General features: G+C 49.0%; 1 protein-coding gene across 5 annotated transcripts; it reads right to left on the reverse strand.

Annotated features, from left to right (window-relative positions):
• Window positions 1-7,952: 7,952 nt before the first annotated feature.
• GJB1 (gap junction protein beta 1) lies at window positions 7,953-15,078 on the reverse strand. 5 transcript variants are annotated; one of them, XM_045538658.1, is made up of 3 exons: window positions 14,983-15,070; window positions 12,259-12,344; window positions 7,953-9,455 (listed from the first exon to the last, which is right to left on the reverse strand). In XM_045538658.1, the coding sequence occupies exon 3, from the start codon at window positions 9,437-9,439 to the stop codon at window positions 8,588-8,590; it is 852 nt and encodes a 283-aa protein (XP_045394614.1). In that variant the 5' UTR covers window positions 9,440-9,455; window positions 12,259-12,344; window positions 14,983-15,070; the 3' UTR covers window positions 7,953-8,587. The 5 variants fall into 5 exon arrangements, with proteins under 5 accessions (XP_045394614.1, XP_045394611.1, XP_045394613.1 ...); XM_045538655.1 differs by lacking the exon at window positions 12,259-12,344 and having other exon boundaries at window positions 14,983-15,078; XM_045538657.1 differs by lacking the exon at window positions 12,259-12,344 and having other exon boundaries at window positions 14,964-15,070.
• Window positions 15,079-18,520: the final 3,442 nt, after the last annotated feature.

Genomic DNA, 18,520 nt, shown 5'->3' on the forward strand with positions numbered 1-18,520 from the left:
GGGAGGTGGGGTTTGACCTGGGCCTCAAAGACTAAGTGAAGGGCTGGGAGACCCCAGGTGTAGGGGTAGGAAGTACAAGGCTGAGATTTTCCAACCAGGGAATGGCAGGCTCAGATCTGTTGCCTTAGGGAGAAGATCCTCAGAACAATAGGAAGGATGGGGGGCAGGGGCAGGTCTGAAAGCCTGGAGATCAGTGGAAGAAGTGTGGCTAGGAGATATAAATTTCAGATGTTTTGAAGGTCAACTCTGCAGGATATGATGAATGATTGGATGTGAGGGTTGGAAGAGAGGGAAAAATTGAGCATGAACCTCAAGGTATTTTTTTTTTTTTGAGACAGAGTCTCACTCTGTTGCCCAGGACTAGAGGGCTGTGGCGTCAGCCTAACTCACAGCAACCTCAAACTCCTGGGCTCAAGCAATCCTCCTGCCTCAGCCTCCCAAGTACCTGGGACTACAGGCATGCGCCACCATGCCTGGCTAATTTTTTCTATATGTTTTTAGTTGTCCAGATAATTTCTTTATTTTTAGTAGAGACGGGGTCTCGCTCTTGCTCAGGCTGGTCTCGAACTCTTGAGCTCAAACAATCTGCCTGCCTCGGCCTCCCAGAGTGCTAGAATTACAGGTGTGAGCCACTGCGCCCAGCCTTTTTTTTTTTTTTTTTTTGCAGAAAGCCTATGTCTAGAACCCCAGGGTTTTAGCCTTGATGGCTGGACGAATAAGATACCTTTAACCAAGGTGGGAAACCAAGGGGCAGGATTGTTTTTGGTTGTGTGTGTGTGTGTGTGTGTGTGTGTGTGTTATTGGGAGTGGGAAGAAGTTGGTAGTAAGTTGAGATTTTTTTTTTTTTTTTGAGACGGACTCTCACTCTGTTGCCTGGGCTAGAGTGCTGTGGCATCAGCCTAGCTCACAGCAACCTCAAACTCCTGGGCTCAAGCAATCCTCCTGCCTCAGCCTCCCTAGTAGCTGGGACTATAGGCATGTGCTGCCACACCTGGCTAATTTTTCTATTTTTAGTAGAGACGGGTTCCTGACCTCAAGCGATCCTCCCACCTCGGCCTCCCAGAGTGCTAGGATTACAGGCGTGAGCCACCGCGCCTGCTGTGCCCGGCTGTAAGTTGAGATTTTGATCACACTGGGTTCGAGATTCCATTGAAACACCGATACAGTGGGCCATGCAACATGGCATAGCAGAAAGAATACCCAAACTTGAGTTTCTAGTCATAGATCTGCCATGAAAACTTGGGCAAGCCTACCTTTTGGGGCCTCATCTAAAAAATGGGTTCATATTCTGCCCTGACTTTCTCATAGAATTGTTGGGAAGGTCAGATGAGAAAATAGATATGAAAGAGCAAATATTGATGCCAGATGTTACCATATATACTAGGCAGTTAAAATTTCAGGTCTGAGCCTTAGAAGAGAGATGAAGTGTCAATTTAAAAGTCATCTGCAAAGAGCTCCTAGCTAAAGCTCTGGGAATGGACAAGGTCTTGGGAAAATAGAGTGAAGAAAGAAGAGGACAAAAAATGGTAATTTGGAAAATGTCTCAGTTAACCAGAGAGAGACTGAGATGAAGAGATCAGAGAAGTAGGAGGAGCCCCAAATCTGCCCAGTGCCAAAGGTATAACCACGGGACAAAATGCTGTCTTCACAGTCCAGATGAAGTCTTTTTTCTTCTCTGTCACCCAGGCTGGAGTGCAGTGGTGTGATCATAGCTCACTGCACCTTGAACTCCTGGGATCAAGTGAAGCAATCCTCCATCATCAGCCTCCTGAGTAGTCACTATTTAATTTTTTTTTTTTTTTTTGCAGAAAGGGGTCTTGCTATGTTGCCCAGGCTGGTCTTGAACTCCTGGCCTCAAGTGATCCTCCTGCCTCAGGCCTCCCAAAGTGCTGAGATCACAGGCATGAGCCACTGTGCCTGGCCCAAGATGAAGTCTTAATTGAAGCCTTCTCCTTATCCTATCCACAGCAAGACCCAAAGCCATCCTTTTCCTCTTACCCCCTTCATCTGTTGGAACAAGGAAAGGCCTGTCATTTGTTCAACTAGATTTCTACTCTTTGTCCAGCCTTGTGATAGTAGTCACTATGGATAAAAAGATGAGTAAGAATTGGGGGCCTACTCTTGAGAAGTTTCTAGTCTGATAGGGAAGACCAGGGCTGGGACTAAGGTGAGGCGATCAAGGCACCCAGCATGCAGAATGTAAAAAGGTGCTTGCTCTTGGGGGTCACACAAATATAGGGTTGGCATTTGTACAACGCGGAGAGCAAGTACTCCTAACATTTTGCTTTCTAGGTGCCTCGATTGCCTCACCCTAGTCCTGACCCTGGGAAAGACTCACATACCAATAAAATAGCCAAGGTAGAATGTAATTGTTTCTCAGTCTCTCCCAGGAAATCATGAAAGACCACAGGTGACATGGGAGCTGCATTTTCATGAAGACTGGACAATAGTTTGTCAGGCAGAGCAGGGGTGCAAGAATCAGTGTGAACGAAGGCATGTAGACATAACATGGAGTGTCTGCAGGAAAGGGTGGTTAGGCTGCAAAAGAGGTGGAGAGGACATAGTGGAGAGGATGAGGGGTGGTGGGAGGTGTTGCTGGGAAAATAGAGATAGAATTGTAAAAGGCACTGAATGCCATGCCATGCCACACCCTGCTAGGGTGACCAACCATCTCGGTTTGGCCAGGACTTTCCCAGTTTTAGCAATGAAAGTTCAGCATCCTGAGAAACCCCTCAGTCCTGGCAAGCTGGGATGGCCACACTTTATCTTAGATAGTTTGTATTCCTGTCATACTTTATCCTAGAAGCAGTGGGAAACCATGAAGCACTTTCACAAAGAATTGGCAGGATACACTTCATGTTTTACGGCACCTCTAGTATGTCTGGGGAGATGTAGAATTGGATGCTGAAGAAACCCAGGAGGCTGGTTACAGGAAGAAGTATGGTACAGAAATGGTTAGTGCTTGCTTTGCCTTTGGCAGCTGGCAGAAGTGAATTCCAGTTTCCTGACTCAGCCCTTTCTTTCCCAGCTATGTGGCCTGGGCAAGTTACTTAACCTACATGTGCCTCAGTTTCGTCATCTGTAAAATGGGAACAATATGGTGCTTCCCCACTGAAGTGAGGATTAAAGGAGATGATGTTTAGCACAGTGCTTTAGTTAGCTCTTCTCCACATTATCAGTTAGATTGTGGCAAGTCCTGAAGGGAGGCAGTGGCAACAATGGGAATGCTAAGGAGGAAAGGGCTTTGGGGAAGATTCCAGAAGTGGAATTATCAGACCCCTTTGTAGGTTAATTGTATTTTAGTGCAAATGAGTTCTATTCCATGTTAAATTCTCTCAGGTATCTGCATTTCAAGACATTTATCTCTAGTTGAGGAAAGAAAGGCTTTGTCCTTGGAAGGGAAGCTGGAGCAGAAACAGAAAGGGGCTAAGAGAGACTGCAGGAAGACAAAGTGTGCGTTTGGGACTCCTAAGGCTAAGGGAGACAAAGGGCCTTTGGAGGGGAGAGAATTCTGAATAACTTGCCTCTCTTTGTCTTCCCTGCTCTCCCCAAATTGCCTTGCTTCCAAGGGATAGACAATTTCTGGATCCTGCTCTGGGGCAGAGATCCTGGGAGGGGCTCTCTCCCCCCAGACCACCCTGCCTGGCCTGTCTGAGCCAAGGGAAGCCCCCTCCTCAACTTTCATCATTTCTCTCCCTTAACCTTAGAGGTCCCAAATGCACATTTTGTTTTCCAGCAGGTTAGTATTTAGGGATATCTTATATAATACTAAGCTCCTCACCCTCTCTCCTGAAACACTTCCTAAGGCAGCATGGAGTGCTTACTTTGGAAGAGAGGAAACAGCACAGGTTTTGGATTAGGATAGGCCTAGGTTTTAATTCTAGCTCTGCTGTGCAAACTTTGGATAATATTACTTAACCTCTCTGAGCCTCCATTTCCTCATCTACAAGTATGAGGGTAATAATAGCTATCTACCTTGCCAGTACTGAGATTATATACATCAGTGCTTGATTTAGCACCAAATCTGGCACATACTGGGTGCTCCATAAACAGTCTCCTTTCCTTTCATACACCTAAGTAATTTCTAAGTCTGGTAATAAAGTTTCAGACTATATTATGAATGGAACACTTTCTTTTCATTAAAATTACATTAAGAATGAAGATACTTCCCTCACAGTCATCCTGTTACGTATATAAGAATGTGGTCATATGTGCCGATACATATGCATGAAAACATACAGACTGGCTTGCTTAAGCACACACACAGTTGACAACTAGTCAGTCAAGAAAGCATATTAATTAGGTGAGACAAAGAGTTTAGCCCAGTGTTTGAGAGAGTTGGTGAATAGCTGGAGGGAAGGCAAAGATGCTGAGACGAAATAACAGCACACACTTGTATAGAGCTTGCTATTGACCAGGCCTGTTCCTTTTTTTTTTTTTTTTTTTTTTTTAGATAGAGTCTCGATCTGCCGCCCTGGATAGAGTGCAGTGGTGTCATCATAGCTCACTGCAACCTCAAACTCCTGGGCTCAAGAGATCCTCCTGCTTCAGCCTCCAGAGCAGCTGGGACTCTAGGCATGCACCACCATGCCCTGCTAATTTTTACTATTTTTACTAGAAATGAGGTCTTGCTCTTGCTCAGGCTGGTCTTGAACTCCTGACCTCAAGAGATCCTCCCACCTTGGCCTCCCAGAGTGCTAGGATTACAGATGTGAGCCACCGCACCTGGCCTAGAATAAGCTTCTAAACACACAAGTTGGAAGGTGTCACTCCTGTCCTGTCTCTATATATGTTCTTTTTTTTTTTTTTTTTTGAGACAGAGTCTCACTTTGTTGCCCCGGCTAGAGTGAGTGCCGTGGCATCAGCCTAGCTCACAGCAACCTCAGACTCCTGGGCTTAAGCGATCCTACTGCCTCAGCCTCCCGAGTAGCTGGGACTACAGACATGCGCCACCATGCCCGGCTAATTTTTTTGTATATATATTTTTAGTTGGCCAGATAATTTCTTTCTATTTTTAGTAGAGACGGGGTCTCACTCTTGCTCAGGCTGGTCTCGAACTCCTGACCTCGAGCGATCCACCCGCCTCGGCCTCCCAGAGCTAGGATTACAGGCGTGAGCCACCGCGCCCGGCCTCTATATATGTTCTTTTGCCTGATTTATTTCCCCCTCCCTAGAATTCTCTCATCCTTTCTCCCCTTGATGCTGCAGGTTCAGCCTGCCCTCGTCCAGGAATCGAAGGGAGCCCAGCTTGGTACGATTGCATGGCCGCTTTTCTATCACAGGTCAGGTCTGGCATTTCAGCATTGTGGCATCAGTAAATGGAGCAAGCATTTTCCTCTAGCCCCCACTGTGTGCACCCAGGCTATCTGACTGAGCATCTGAACCAGTTTGTGGTTGCCATGCCAATTCTCTATGGATACTACAGCTTGCTTTGAAATTCCAACTCAGCTGCCTGGGGCCTTGACTACTCTCCTAGCTCAGCCAGCCCCTTCATCCAGGAGCTGACTCTGTTCCTTTGCCCCCAGTTTCTGGCATGTCTGCACACAGACACCTACAAGACCATAGATGTCCCTAAAAGCACCAGTATCACAAGAGACAGTGTGCAAGAACCTCCTGTTACGAGGCCTTTTCTGCTCTCAGATCAGACCCCTTGAATATTGACCCTTAAATGGATTATGCTCAAGTTTGCAACACCTCTTGGACTTTGCCGTTTGGACTGCTGTCCACTCCCTGGGGAGCCAACTCTATTATTGCCAAGTTCTTTCCACTGGCTTCAGCCTAGCTGAACCAGCCTCACTCCTTTCTGGCTCATTAAGAGTTCTAGCATGCCTCAAGGCTATGGTCTCAGTGCTTATGTTACTATCTTACCTTTCTTTAAAGCTCATAATCTGGTTTTGAGCACATCTTGTTTGAGTCTCACAAAAGCTCTGTGAAAGAGGTAGAGAGGTTATCATTAACCCTATCTTGGAGATGAGGAAACTGAGACCCAGAGAGGGTAAATATCATGTGTCTAAGGGGACAGAGGTGATTGATGGAAAACTAGGTCTCCTAATTCCGATACCCTCTTCACTACCCCGTGTGCTCAGCAATTTTGAGTGTCTACTATATGACAGATACTAAGTCCCACTTGCCTCAGTGTCTCTCCCTTATACTCTTGTGACAGAGCCTCAGATTTAAAAAGTCAGCCCTGGGGTGAGCCTGACTCACCCCGCAATTCCCCTGAGACATTGTGTCTACCAGGTCCCCTGAAGGTTTCTTGGGCTTGTTCCTACCTGGTTCACTGGACACAAGAATCATGTGTCTCCCCCTTGGGCTGTAACACCCAGCCTGATAGCTTTATTGTCCCACCACTGCCCCCTGGAGAGGAAAGCCTTGATCTGGAGTTGGAGCCTCTTTCCAAGGGGCATTAGGGGAATATTTTGAAGAGAAACTAAATTTCTTAGGTGATGATGGGGTTAGCATTTCTCAACGTGGGGAGGGCATGAAGTTCCTTCATGGACCAGGATGGAATTTTTAAAAGAAAATATTTCTTTTGATGGCCCTTTGGATGGGGAGGGGATGCTCTGTGTTTGTTATATTGTTGTGGGTGAAGGGGGTGGATTTCAATAAGTAAAGGAATCTGTCCCACCATGAAGGGGGTGTGGCCCTCTCCTCTGACAGAGCATGATGCCAGTTTCTAAGGGGAAAGGAAATTTCTTCAAGGGAAGGAATGCTTCTCTTTTAAGAGAGGGGAAGCGCTCTCTCGGGGGTTGCTAAGTGTGGTGAAAAGGAATATTTACTCTCCCTTTTCTTTTCTAAAGAAGAAATCTCCTTGAATGAGGAAACCTTCCATGCCTTCTCTGTGAAGGGGAAAAACTGTTTCAGGGGAGACCAACTGTGATACGATTATGTCTGATTTTCTCCTCCTTCCTGATATACAGTACTTCCCACATGGAGTCTGCATACTCTGAGAGGGAGCGGCAAATAATTTCTCCTGCTAGGAGGTAAGGAAGCTGAGGAGGGACACTTGCCATGGGGGAAAACTTTTACTCTGAGGGGCCGTTTGTGAGGGCAGTGACTCTGAGAGGAGGAAGCCCCTGTGAGGCTGGGGAAGTCTTTTAGGAATCCCAGGAGCATGGAGTGTTGAAGGGAGCTTTAGAGAGGTGCTAGGCCAACCCTTGTTTGTTCACAGGGAAACTGAGGCTTGGGGAAGGAAAAGATTTGCTAATAAGTGACAGAACCGGAATGTGAGCCCAGGCTTTTCAAGTCCCGGCCCAGGATTTTCCTACCACAGCTGACAGGGGAGGGTGATGCTGGCGAGGAAACTGCTGCTGTGAAATGTTTGACCTGCGGTGGAGGCATCTCTAGGGTGAGGGGCATTGATTCCCAAGAGAAGGAAACTGGGAAAGAGGATGGAATTTGGGGGTATGTCCAGAGGAAAGGGTGATGCCTTTGAGTCATTGTGCAACCTCATGGGTGGATTGTGGGACATCAGTTTGCAGGGAATGCCCAGTTTCAAGGGAGTAAGGGAACAGGTCTCTCAGGAGTGCAGGGGAGGGCTCTTGCCAAGGTACCCAGGGAATGTGTGCCACTCTCCAGGATGTGAGAAATTTCTCTATCATTTCCTGTCTCTCCAGAGGGAGTTGTCATTTTAATCTCTTTAAAATTAGAGGAAAGGGGGTATGTGAATTAGATCCAATAAAGCTGTTATTAGAAAATGAAAAAAAAAAAAAAAACAACAACAACAAAAACAAAAAACAAGAACAGCAACAAAAAAACCAGGAAAGAGTGGCTTGGGGTCTGGCTTTGCTGGGCCAGGAGTGCAGTGGTTCCTCATTTGCAGCTTCAGCTACTCAAGTCACTATTTCTCTTGCCCCATTCCTTTCTCAATCAGCAAAAAGCCAAGGCCAGCTCATCCAGGGGGAGGTCAGAGGTTGCAGGAGAAAGAACTTGACAAACACACAAGCCACCTCTTCATTTACTGTAAAATCCTGTTTAATGTGTAACATTTCAGGCAGAGAGAGGTCTTGGGGAGTAGAGGCAGAGGCAGCCCTGACCAACCCCCACTCCAACTTTTCTGCCTGCTTTGCCCTCCCTAACTCCTCACCCCACACCTATCCTCCTTTTCCTTGTGGCCAGCAAGGCTGTTCCTCCTTTTGTTGTGCTTGCCACCCTCCCTTCTCCACCCACATGTCCACAGCACCCCCCACTCCACTTACCCACATCCCTCCCCACTGATGTGACTCCAGAAATAGGGTATCTGACAGCACGGGGTTAAGATTAGTTTCATAATTGGAGATGCTGTCAGAGCATCCCACCTCTTGTCCCCAGTGGCCCCCAGGGAGAGGGAGAGGGAAGAGGAAGGGGTACAGGCAACAAGAGCTGCCCACACCCTCAGTGACCTTGAGCACTGGCTTCGGTGGCCTCCGGCTCCCCACCCCTCCAGCTCCTCAGTCAGAAGGCCCTGGGAGGAAGGGAAGTAGGGAGGGAAGGAAGGTTTTGATCGAATAATCCCTAGCAGGCAGAGGCCTGTGCACCGGCAGGGGAGAAGGAGGGGCTCTCCAGGGCAGGGGCAGGGGCGGGATGGGACGTTGCCTGGTATGTGGCATCAGCAGGCCGAGCAGCGGTCGCTCTTCTCAGCCAGCCCGGCCCCAGTGCCGGGGCTGCGGCGCAGTATGTCTTTCAGGGAGCCATCCTGCTCGCTCAGCAGCTTGTTGATCTCATTTTGCTTGTATTCAGGTGAGAGGCGGTGGCCGAAGCCTGAGCCCTTGCGGGAGGGCGGATTGGAGCGGCGCTGGGCCCGGCGGGCGCAGGCCCGGATGATGAGGTACACCACCTCGGCCACGTTGAGGATGATGCAGATGCCGGAGGCGGCTAGCATGAAGACAGTGAAGACGGTTTTCTCGGTCGGGCGGGACACGAAGCAGTCCACCGTGTTGGGGCAGGGGTAGGCCTCACACTTGACCAGCCGCACCATGGCATAGCCAGGGTAGAGCAGATAAAAGACGTACATGAAGACGGCCTCGAACAGCAGCCGGAACACCACGCTGATGACATAGGTCCACCACAGCGTCCCTGAGATGTGGACCTTGTGCCTCTTCACCTCCTCCAGGTGTAGGGGGTCCCCGTGGCCCTCAAGCCGCAGCATTTTCTTCTCTATGTGCTGCTGGTGCGCTACATGCATGGCCACGAGGAGAGCTGGAGTGGAAACTAAGATGAGCTGCAAGGACCACAGACGCACATGGGAAATGGGGAAAAAGTGGTCATAGCAGACGCTGTTGCAGCCAGGCTGGAGGGTGTTACAGATGAAGGAAGATTTCTCGTCACCCCACACACTCTCTGCAGCCACCACCAACACCATGATTCTGAAGATGAAGATGACCGAGAGCCATACTCGGCCAATGGCAGTAGAATGCCGGTTAACGCCACTGAGCAAGGTGTATAAACCTGTCCAGTTCATCCTGCCTCATTCACACCTGCAAAACACGAGCCATGAAGGAAGCCATCAGAAAGCTGGGGCAGGAAGCCGGGCACCATAACGCTGCCTGCCCGCCCCACCCCCACCTCTTCCAAGAGCCAGTGGCAGGAAAGGAGGGATAGTCATAGCTTTCCTCATCACCCCATCTCCCTTGCCAGCCTCTCCTCCTCCTCACTCACTTGACTTGACCTCCTTGAGCCTCATCCCCCTTCTTCGCTTTCATTCAACATTCTTTCCTTTCCAGCCCCTTTCTTTGCCAAGCCCATCTTGTCCTGCTGTCAGCCATCCCCTCTGGCTCCCCACCCCCTAGCTGCTCAACACTGGACCTGGGACAAACCCAACAAAGCCCTGTTACCTTGGGGAGCGCCTATCCCAGAGGCCACCCAGACAGGTCCCCTATGGTCTCATGTCTGTGCAGAGGGAGTGGTCCCTGGGTCCGCGCCTGCGTCCCAATTCATCGCCGCCCGGTGCTGGGGAGTCATATGCTGCTTTATACCCAGTGTCTGCACAATGGGACCTTTGTGGGGCTCTGAACAACGCCCTTTAGAATTCAGATCAAACGCCCTGACTTCCGCCCACCCTACACACAGAGCACTTGTGTCCCAGCGCCGGACACCCAGCCTGCACCCACCTGTTCTGTGCCCGCCCGGTCCATCGCCGCACCCGCCACATAGCCCCACCAGAAGAATGGTTACAGGGGGAGGGAGATGAAACACAGGCAGGTGCATGTAAGAGGGGACCCCCGGGGACCAGGAGGCTCCGGGCTGAGGTCCTCCCCCATAGCCCTATCAGAAACTTAGGGTCAGCGGGATTTTTCCCAGGCTTAGATCCCCTCCAGGGTTTGGGTGAGCTAGAGGAGAGGAAAGGGAGCTCATATTTATCACGCCAGGAACTGTGCTAGGCATTTTCCCATACATTCTTTCTTTTGACCCATTTAGCAAGTCTGCTACCCCATTTTCTAGATGAGGAAGCTGAAGCTCAGATAGGTAACTCACTCTAGGTCACACAGCGACAAAGTGGCAGGGTAGGATGAAATGCAAAAGTGTTTGAAGCAGAAGTCTAGGCCCTTTCCACAGCAGACTCCTTGTGGTTTTGCAGATAGTGTCAGCAAAAAGCAAAGTCTAGCCATTAAAAAAAAAAAAAGCAAAGGCTGATGTTACTCATAAAAGCACATGAAACAAGGAAGCTGTTGACCTGTGAGCACATCCCAACTCCAGTGTCATGGAGCAAACCCTGATTGTCCCTCTTTGAGTGCACAAAAGGGAACTGTTACAGGGGTGGTCAAATGTGCACGTGGTGGGTGCAAGCCAGAAGGAGAAAGCAAAAGATCACAAGCAGACAGAAGGTTAGAGATGGAATAGGTAACAGTCACGTAGCTTTGTGTTGAATCCTGCTATTTCACCTAATCCTACCTTGGGCTAGTTACTGAACTTCTCTGAGCCTGCTTGCTCATCTACAAATAAGGTAAATACCCAATTATCATGAGATTCAATGAGGCAACCTGCAGAAGTTCTTAGCCCAGCTCCGGTTTCATAGTTGGTGATCAAGGGGGTTAAGAACTTTCTTAGGAAGAGAAAATGTGTTGCTTTGGGGGACTGAATGGTCTGCTAAAGCCAAGATCTCTCTTTTTTTCTCCCCAGTGCTGTTGTTGACCTATAGTGTCTGTCTGAGATAGAACAGACAGCTCCATTGCTGCCTTGCCCTCAACTTCAAGTGCGTATTGTAACCTCTTGCTTTCAGAAGCTTGCCAGTTGCTCTAGGGAAGAAATTCTCCTCTATCCCTTAGGCAGGCAAAGAAGGCATCTCCCCACCTTCCACCACTTCTGCCATTAAGTAGCAAGGAGATCATGCTAGAAGCAGGGAACCGGATGTGAGGAGAACATGCAGCCCTGGACCACAAGAAATGCAGTGGTCCCTGGGATCATTTCCTGACCCCAGCGCATGCTCCAGTAGAGCCAGTTGTCGTGGAAGGAGCCCCATATTCAGTTCTGAGTGGTCCTCTCTGTTGTAGAGGGAAAGGGTAGGGTTAACAGCAACCGGAAAAGTGGGGGAATGCAGTGAAAGAAACTGGGAGAAGAAGGGACAGTCCACAGGTTACTTCTCTAAACAAGGTTTCTTCATTTAGCTAAAAAGAAAAAAAGCCTTGGTAAATTCATGTCGTGTGCCTAAACCAGCAAGGGGAAGCACAGCACGGGTGTCCTTTCTCCCAAGCCTGGGATTCGGTTTTTTTTGTTTTGTTTTTTTTTTTTTTTAGACAGAGTCTCTCTTTCACCTGGGCTCCAGTGCCATGGTGTCAGCCTAGCTCACAGCAACCTCAAACTCCTGGGCTCAAGCGATCCTCCTGCCTCAGACTCCCGATTAGCTGGGACTACAGGCATGTGCCACCATGTCCAGCTATTTTTTTCTATTTTTAGTAGAAATGGGGTCTCGCTCTTGCTCAGGCTGGTCTTGAACTCCTGAGCTCAAGCAGTCCTCCCGGCTCGGCCTCCCAGAGGGCTAGGATCACAGGTGTGAACCACAGTGCCCGGTCCCCCAAGCCTGGGATCCTAAAGGCAAAGCTGCTGCAATAGGCACCACAGACAGCCATAAAGATGCTTGGCCAGTGAGATGGGTTACCCTCTGAAACAGGTGGGCTCGGAGAATGATTAAGCGTAACCACTTACTGTGTACCTGTTATGTGCCAGGCCCTTGCACACACACTAGCTCATGTAATCCTCAGAACAACTCCTTGAGGTAGGTGTTGTTTTTATTCTCATGTCATGGATGAGGAAACTGAGGCAAAGAAAGGCGAAGAGACTTACCCAAGCGTCACGCAGTGACAAAGCCGGGATCTGCGCCAGGTCAAGCTGACTCCAAAGCCCATACTTTTTCCTATAAGCTCCACTGCCTTGGATAGAATAATAACATTTTTTCCCATGGGTATTTTTTAGGAACAGGGAGGTTCAAAACTGGTCTGTCTTATTTTCCTTTAGCACTTTCTCCCCTTTCCTCTCAATTGACAACTCTTTTCCTCGCCTTCCTTCCCAGGGTTTTCCCATTGCCTCCTGGTCTGGTCTGTTTTTCCTTTCCTTTCTTCCTTGGGTTGCTTCCTCAGTCTCCAAAGCAAACCCTAGCTGTTCTCTTCTCTCTGCCTCTCAGGGGTGCACCACAGACATCCTGGTCACCCCTAAGTCTCTAGGTTCTTGTAGCTCCACACCTCTTACCTTCTTCAGCCCTCTGAGACAGAGCCAGTAGCTCCCTTTGGGGCCTGCAAGAGCCCTTGTGTGGGCACTAGGATCTCAGTTTTTGACTAGGATCTCAATTCTTGCTTTCCCCTTTGGAAGGAGAACTGATCCCTATGTCAACATCAATACCTCTAGGGTTTCATTTAAAAAACATCCAGGGGAGTGACCTGATTTTGAAATCCAAACTGTTTTCGTGACTTTGGGTTAAAGTCCAGGTATTGATATGCGCTGTGTTGCTTCAGGCGTGTTCTGCTCTCATGTTTAATTAGACAAGACTTCTCTGGCCTTGTCAGGCTTTGGCCCTTTCCTCAGATTCAGGTTTTCTCCAGCACACACGCACAGTACAAAATCAGGTGATCTCAGTCCTTACGACAGTGCTGTCATATTATCCCCATTTTTCAAACAAGGAAGTTGAGGCTCAGAGAAGTTAAGTAACTTGCCTCAACAGCAATTGCACTGCTGCTGCTAAGTGGTAGGTCAAGTTTCAAATTTATTTTCCTCTGACCTTAAGGCCTTTGTATGTAGCACTGTTTTTGGCAGCCTCTCTTTTTTTAAGGACTTTGCATTCTAGCTGAGACCAGGCCCACTATTCAAAAACCTGTATTCATCCCTGTGCCTGCGCGTGAACATTCATCAAGCCTGTCTCTCTCTCTCTCTCTGCCTCCACACTCTCCCTGTTCTTTCTTCCAGCTACAGGAAAATCCTTGTTTTTTGTGGAGGGTTTGGGGAAAAGGGCCTGGCTGGGCTGCATGAGATTACATTGAGCCTCAGACTCCATGTTCCCTCCCCCATTTCACAGAAAGCTTCTGGTCAAGAAGGGACATGGGGCTTTCTTTGAGATTTCCTTCTGAATTTCTGGCCACCTTCATCAGTTTGGTGTGGCTAAGGCCAAACTCCTCCGGCCCTCTTCCTTTTCTCCTGCTTCTCTTCCCTGCCTCCGCCCTGCAGTTCTACGGTATTGCAGTCACTAGACTTAGCCTGTCACCCTGTCGTACATATTCTGTGGCCAGACTTAGGTCAGGTCCAGTCTTGCTCATTTCAATTTTCTCATTCCCTCTCTCTGCCATGGTCTATTTTTTTTTTTTTTTTTTTTTGAGACGAGGTCTCAAGGTGTCACCCAGGCTGGCCTCAAACTCCTGGGCTCAAGCGATCCTCACGCCTCAGACTCACTGCTGTGGTCTTTTCATAGAACTGCTAATGCCAGCTCCCTTACCCATTGTTTGGACTATACCCCCCATACTCCTCCATCACCCATCTGACTTCCTGTTGCTCTTTACTTGGGTTTATTGTAACGGTCACCATTTATGGAATGCCTACTATGTGCTAAGAGCTGTATGTTCATGAACTCTCATGTTCACAACGACCCTGTGAACCACAAGCTGTTACCTTCAGTTCACAAATGCAGCTATGGAGTCTCAAAAAAGCTGAGTAACTTATTACACAGCTGTTAAGTAAGTGCTGGAGCTCAGATTAGGTGTCATGTTGGCCCCTCACTCAAGCCTGGGTCCCTTCTCTGTTGCCATGCTACATCCTTATCTATACTTTATTCCATTAAAACCCTTCTTGTCTATATTCTCCTCTCCTCATCTCATTTTCTAAGTCCACACATTCTTCTGTGCCATTCCCAACAGGTGGAACAACTTTCAAACAGCTGGAGGACCACCCATCCTTTAGATCTCCAAACCATCAGTCACTCCAAGCTCAGCTTGAGTCTGCCTGCCTTCCTCAAGAAAATGGAAACCCATGCTTCCAAATCTTCAGCCCTGTTGGCTGGGCCCTCTGCAGTCGGCTCACACTGTATTCATCCACCTGTAGTCCCGTGTTGGGCACATGCCTGGTTTGCCTTGTAATCAGGAAAGGAAAATGGCACCTGGCTGTGCCCAACAGTCCCACCAAACCCTAACCCTGTGTGGTAGGAAATGTCTCGGAGAGACAAAGTTGGTCACTTTCGCACCTGCAGGGTCCCTCAAGTCTTCCTGGGGGATCTGGCCCTATGGGGATGAGGGAAATCCTCAGCTGTGGAAAAAAGAGCGAGAGGAGATGCAACTTTGAGCCTGGGAAGAGGATAAGAGTTGGGGGCTGCAGAGAGAAGCTAAGCAAAGCCTGGTACCTGGCAGTAGGGGCCTCGCCCCAGCTCAGAGGGAAGCATGGGAGGGACCTAAGGAGCCAAATGCTGAGGTCAAGAGAAGACAAGACCTGGGCCTCTCCAGGCCCCCGTTTTTGGCCCCCTATGCCACATCAGCCCTCCCTGGCCCACCTCCCTCAGTCCCCAGTCTCCTCACCTCCCCGACACTGCCATACCTGGCTGCTGCTGCCCTTTCCCAGGGAATGTCTGCAGGTGTGTTTGCCCTATGCCACCAGGTACTGTCAGCCCAGCCCAGGGGAGGGACAACGAGGCCCAGGGCCGGAGCCAGAAATGGCCCATAGCCCAAGAGGAACCAGACAAATATTAACCAGCCCCACCTCCTCCTACACACAATCATTAAACAAGACTGGTCCCCTGAGTTCCCAATGGGTTTGGAGAGACAGGTCACATACCCTGGAGTCACTGCCCTGTCCCAGAGGGAGAGAGGCATCATTGTCACCCACATGTCCATGTTTAGTCTGTCTGGGAAACTGCACTGGTCCTGGGCTCCCCACCATTCCTCAGCCCTCCCCCACCCCCAGCCTCAGGTAGAGCCACTGTGTGGGTAAGCTGCAGAGAGGGCTCCTGCACGGGGTGCCATCCTGGCCATCTTTTTTAGCTCCCAGCCTCTAAAACTATATGCCAATGGGGAGGAAAAGCCATGGGGGATTCTTCCTGGCACCTGAGGTCAAAGTGGGAACCTGCAGTGCTTCCCACCCATATATATGGCAGTACCAAGGCGCCCTGTGGCCAGCTGCTTATCGTCCATGTCCCGAGTGGCTGGGGATAGACCAAAGTATTTCCAATCCCATCCCAGAACCCTACAACCTCAGAAATTGCCTTCTACCCTCGAGGCCAACGCAGCTGAACTGCAAAGTGTATCATGTGCAGCAGTGATTCTTGGAAATCATTGAGGTAAACAAAGAATGTCAACCATTAACTGAGCGATCATTCTAGTTTCAAGATCTGCACCACCAAGGGCGTACCTGAAGACCCTACTAGTTCTGTGGCCTGCGTGGCCACAAAGAAATAAGTGAAGTCAGCAGAAACCGGTCCCCTGTCTTCTGCTCTTCACCCCAGCTTGAGCTCACTGCCAGGAGAGCCAGGGCCTTATCTTCCCTTGCCCAGCCTGGGCATGTGGATGCATCGTGTCTTTACCGGACACCTGCTAGGTAGCCGGCATAGGGCTATGTGCCGGGGTAGGTGGCAGAGGAGGAGAAAACATTCCAACTGTTCTTAAGGGATTTATCAACTTCCTGAGGAGCGAAGACCAAGACCCAGGAAATTTCCACGAAAAATACCAGTGTGTGTTCAATTACATGGTTCTATCTTGGACTGCTGAGGGAGTTCAAAGAAGGGGAAGATGAGAGTAAACTGAAGTAATCAGGGAAGGCTTCCTAGAGGAGGTGAGGTTTGAGTGGAGAAGTAAAGGATGGGTAGGAGATGGAAAAAGGAAAGTAGGGCTAGCATTCCAGGGAGGAGGAACAGGGTGAGTAGAGGCCCCCAGCAGGAATGAGTCCTGCAAGGAGGAAGGACTGTGTTGGGTGGCTATGGAAGAAACTGTCAGCTAAGAGGTTCAGAGTATGGAGGACATTTAAAGCCAGATAGGGCATGCCACTGTACTCTAGCCAGGGTGATAGAGCGAGACTCTGTCTCAAACATAAATACATAAATAAATAAATAAAGCCGGCCACTCCTTCAGTGAGTGTCTGGTAAACTTGGTGTAAGGCAAAACTGAGCTAGACACCATGGTGGGGGGACAGGCTGAATGCCATTCTTTGGTATTTGGTGATTCCTGCTGCGAGTACAGATTGGAGTGCATAAAGAGGACTAGCATTTCTTGAGTACTTAATGCATGAAAGGCAATGTTCAAAGTGCTTTGCAAGTATCACTTTGTTTGATCCTCAAAATAACCCCGTGAAGTAGGAACTATTCATATGCCCATGGTACAGGGGCATTAAGGCACATAGAGGCTAAGTGATGTAACTGAGATCACCCGGCTAGTAAGTATTAATAACAAAGCTGGATTTGAACTCAGGTAATCTGGCTCCAGAACTTGTTCACTTTACCACTCCATCACAGCTGATGCGCTCTATAAGTCCCATTGAGAAACTGAGTAAGAAGTGGTCCCTGACTCCAGAAGGTTCTAAGCTAATAGGAGCGATGAGAAACTCACCTGAGTAACTGTAACAAGAGCATATCTCCCAAATGCCATATGCAGATGTGAGGTGCTGGCAGGAGAAAAGGGTAGGTTTCATGGAAGAGGTAGAGTTGGCCTTGGGTCATAAAGGAGAGGAAGGGGCCAAACATTCCAGGTGACAGGAAGCTGTGACATGTGTTTGGTGAACGGTGGGCAGACCTGTTTGACCAGAAGAGAGAGCTCCTATGGCAGAGCTCCTAGGAAGGGAAACTACAGGTCAATATCAATGTGTACTTATTGTTCCTTGGAGTTCTGGCAGGATTTCTTTGGGAGGCTTGCAGTTCTGGGCTACAAGGAAGTCTATTTGAGTAGTTTGTAGCTTTATAAAATATACTGTTGCTAGAACCAACTTGTTTGCTGCCTGTTTACTGTTACTTGAATGTATCTGCTGAATGGGGTGGTGCTGCTGCCAGAGAGAGGAAAGGAGAGGAGAGAGAAAGGAGGAGAGAGAAAGGAGGCGAGAGGAGGGAGGAGAGGAGGGAGGAGAGGGGAGGGAAACTGGAGAGGAAAGGAGGAAAACAACCTCAGCGAACAATGTAAATCCATTTGCTCCTGGGAAGCAGCTAAATTCAGCCACTACCTTGAATCCTAAGCAGCCTTTCTTCTTACGATGATTGTTTTGGGGATATATTTAAAAATTTTACACCAGCCTGCTTATTTCCTGAGATTCACTGAAGGAAATCTTCATTAGATCTTGAGACATATAAGGTAAGAGACCCTAAACGTGAGCCTGCTGTCTCTGGCAGGGCTCACACATCAGCCCAAACAAGGGCTTTCACCATTCCTGTTCCACCCAAGACCAACAGAGTTGATGGAGCAAACCGCTCACACTATTTAAGAGCGCATCTTACCATTACCATTGTCATAGTTCAGAGCATCAGACCTCATAAGCAGCATCAGCAGGCTGATGAGAGCTCTGCTCATTATGTCACGGAGTAGTGCGGCTGCCTCAGCAACGGTAATCTTGAGGCTTTCTCAGATGGCGCGCAGCAGTTCCGCCTCGCATGTGGAGTCCATCATCCAGCCCGTCCCTGGGCCTCATTACTGAACAAAATGTGGCACTGCTGTATGACTCAGAAATCAAAGGGGACAGCTTCCAATATAAATGTTGCTTGTGACACACAGGCAACCCCCTCCCCCCCAAAAAAAAACCCCACAAAAAAACAAAAACAAAAACCTCTTCCTAAATGGGGCCATAGGATTAAGGAAATGGCTAACCCTGAAAATCTGAAGAATGTTTCAAAAGCCCCTACTCCAGCTCAGGCTGTGGAATATCATGCAAACTGTTCCCAGTAAGAGCTGCAAGGGAAAGATGGAAGTGTTCCTGTATTCATAATTGATTTTTTTTTAAGAGACAGAGTCTCGCTCTGTCACCCAGGCTGGAGTGCAGTAGCACAATCATAGCTCACTGTAATCTCCAACTCCTGGGCTCAAGCAATCTTCCCACCTCAGCCTCCCGAGTGCTACGATGATAGGCACATGCCACCACGCCCTAATGTAGAGACAGGGTCTCA

The sequence above is a fragment of the Lemur catta genome, chromosome X (genome assembly GCF_020740605.2).
Source record: "Lemur catta isolate mLemCat1 chromosome X, mLemCat1.pri, whole genome shotgun sequence".
In the NCBI taxonomy this organism is placed as follows: Eukaryota; Metazoa; Chordata; class Mammalia; order Primates; family Lemuridae; genus Lemur; species Lemur catta.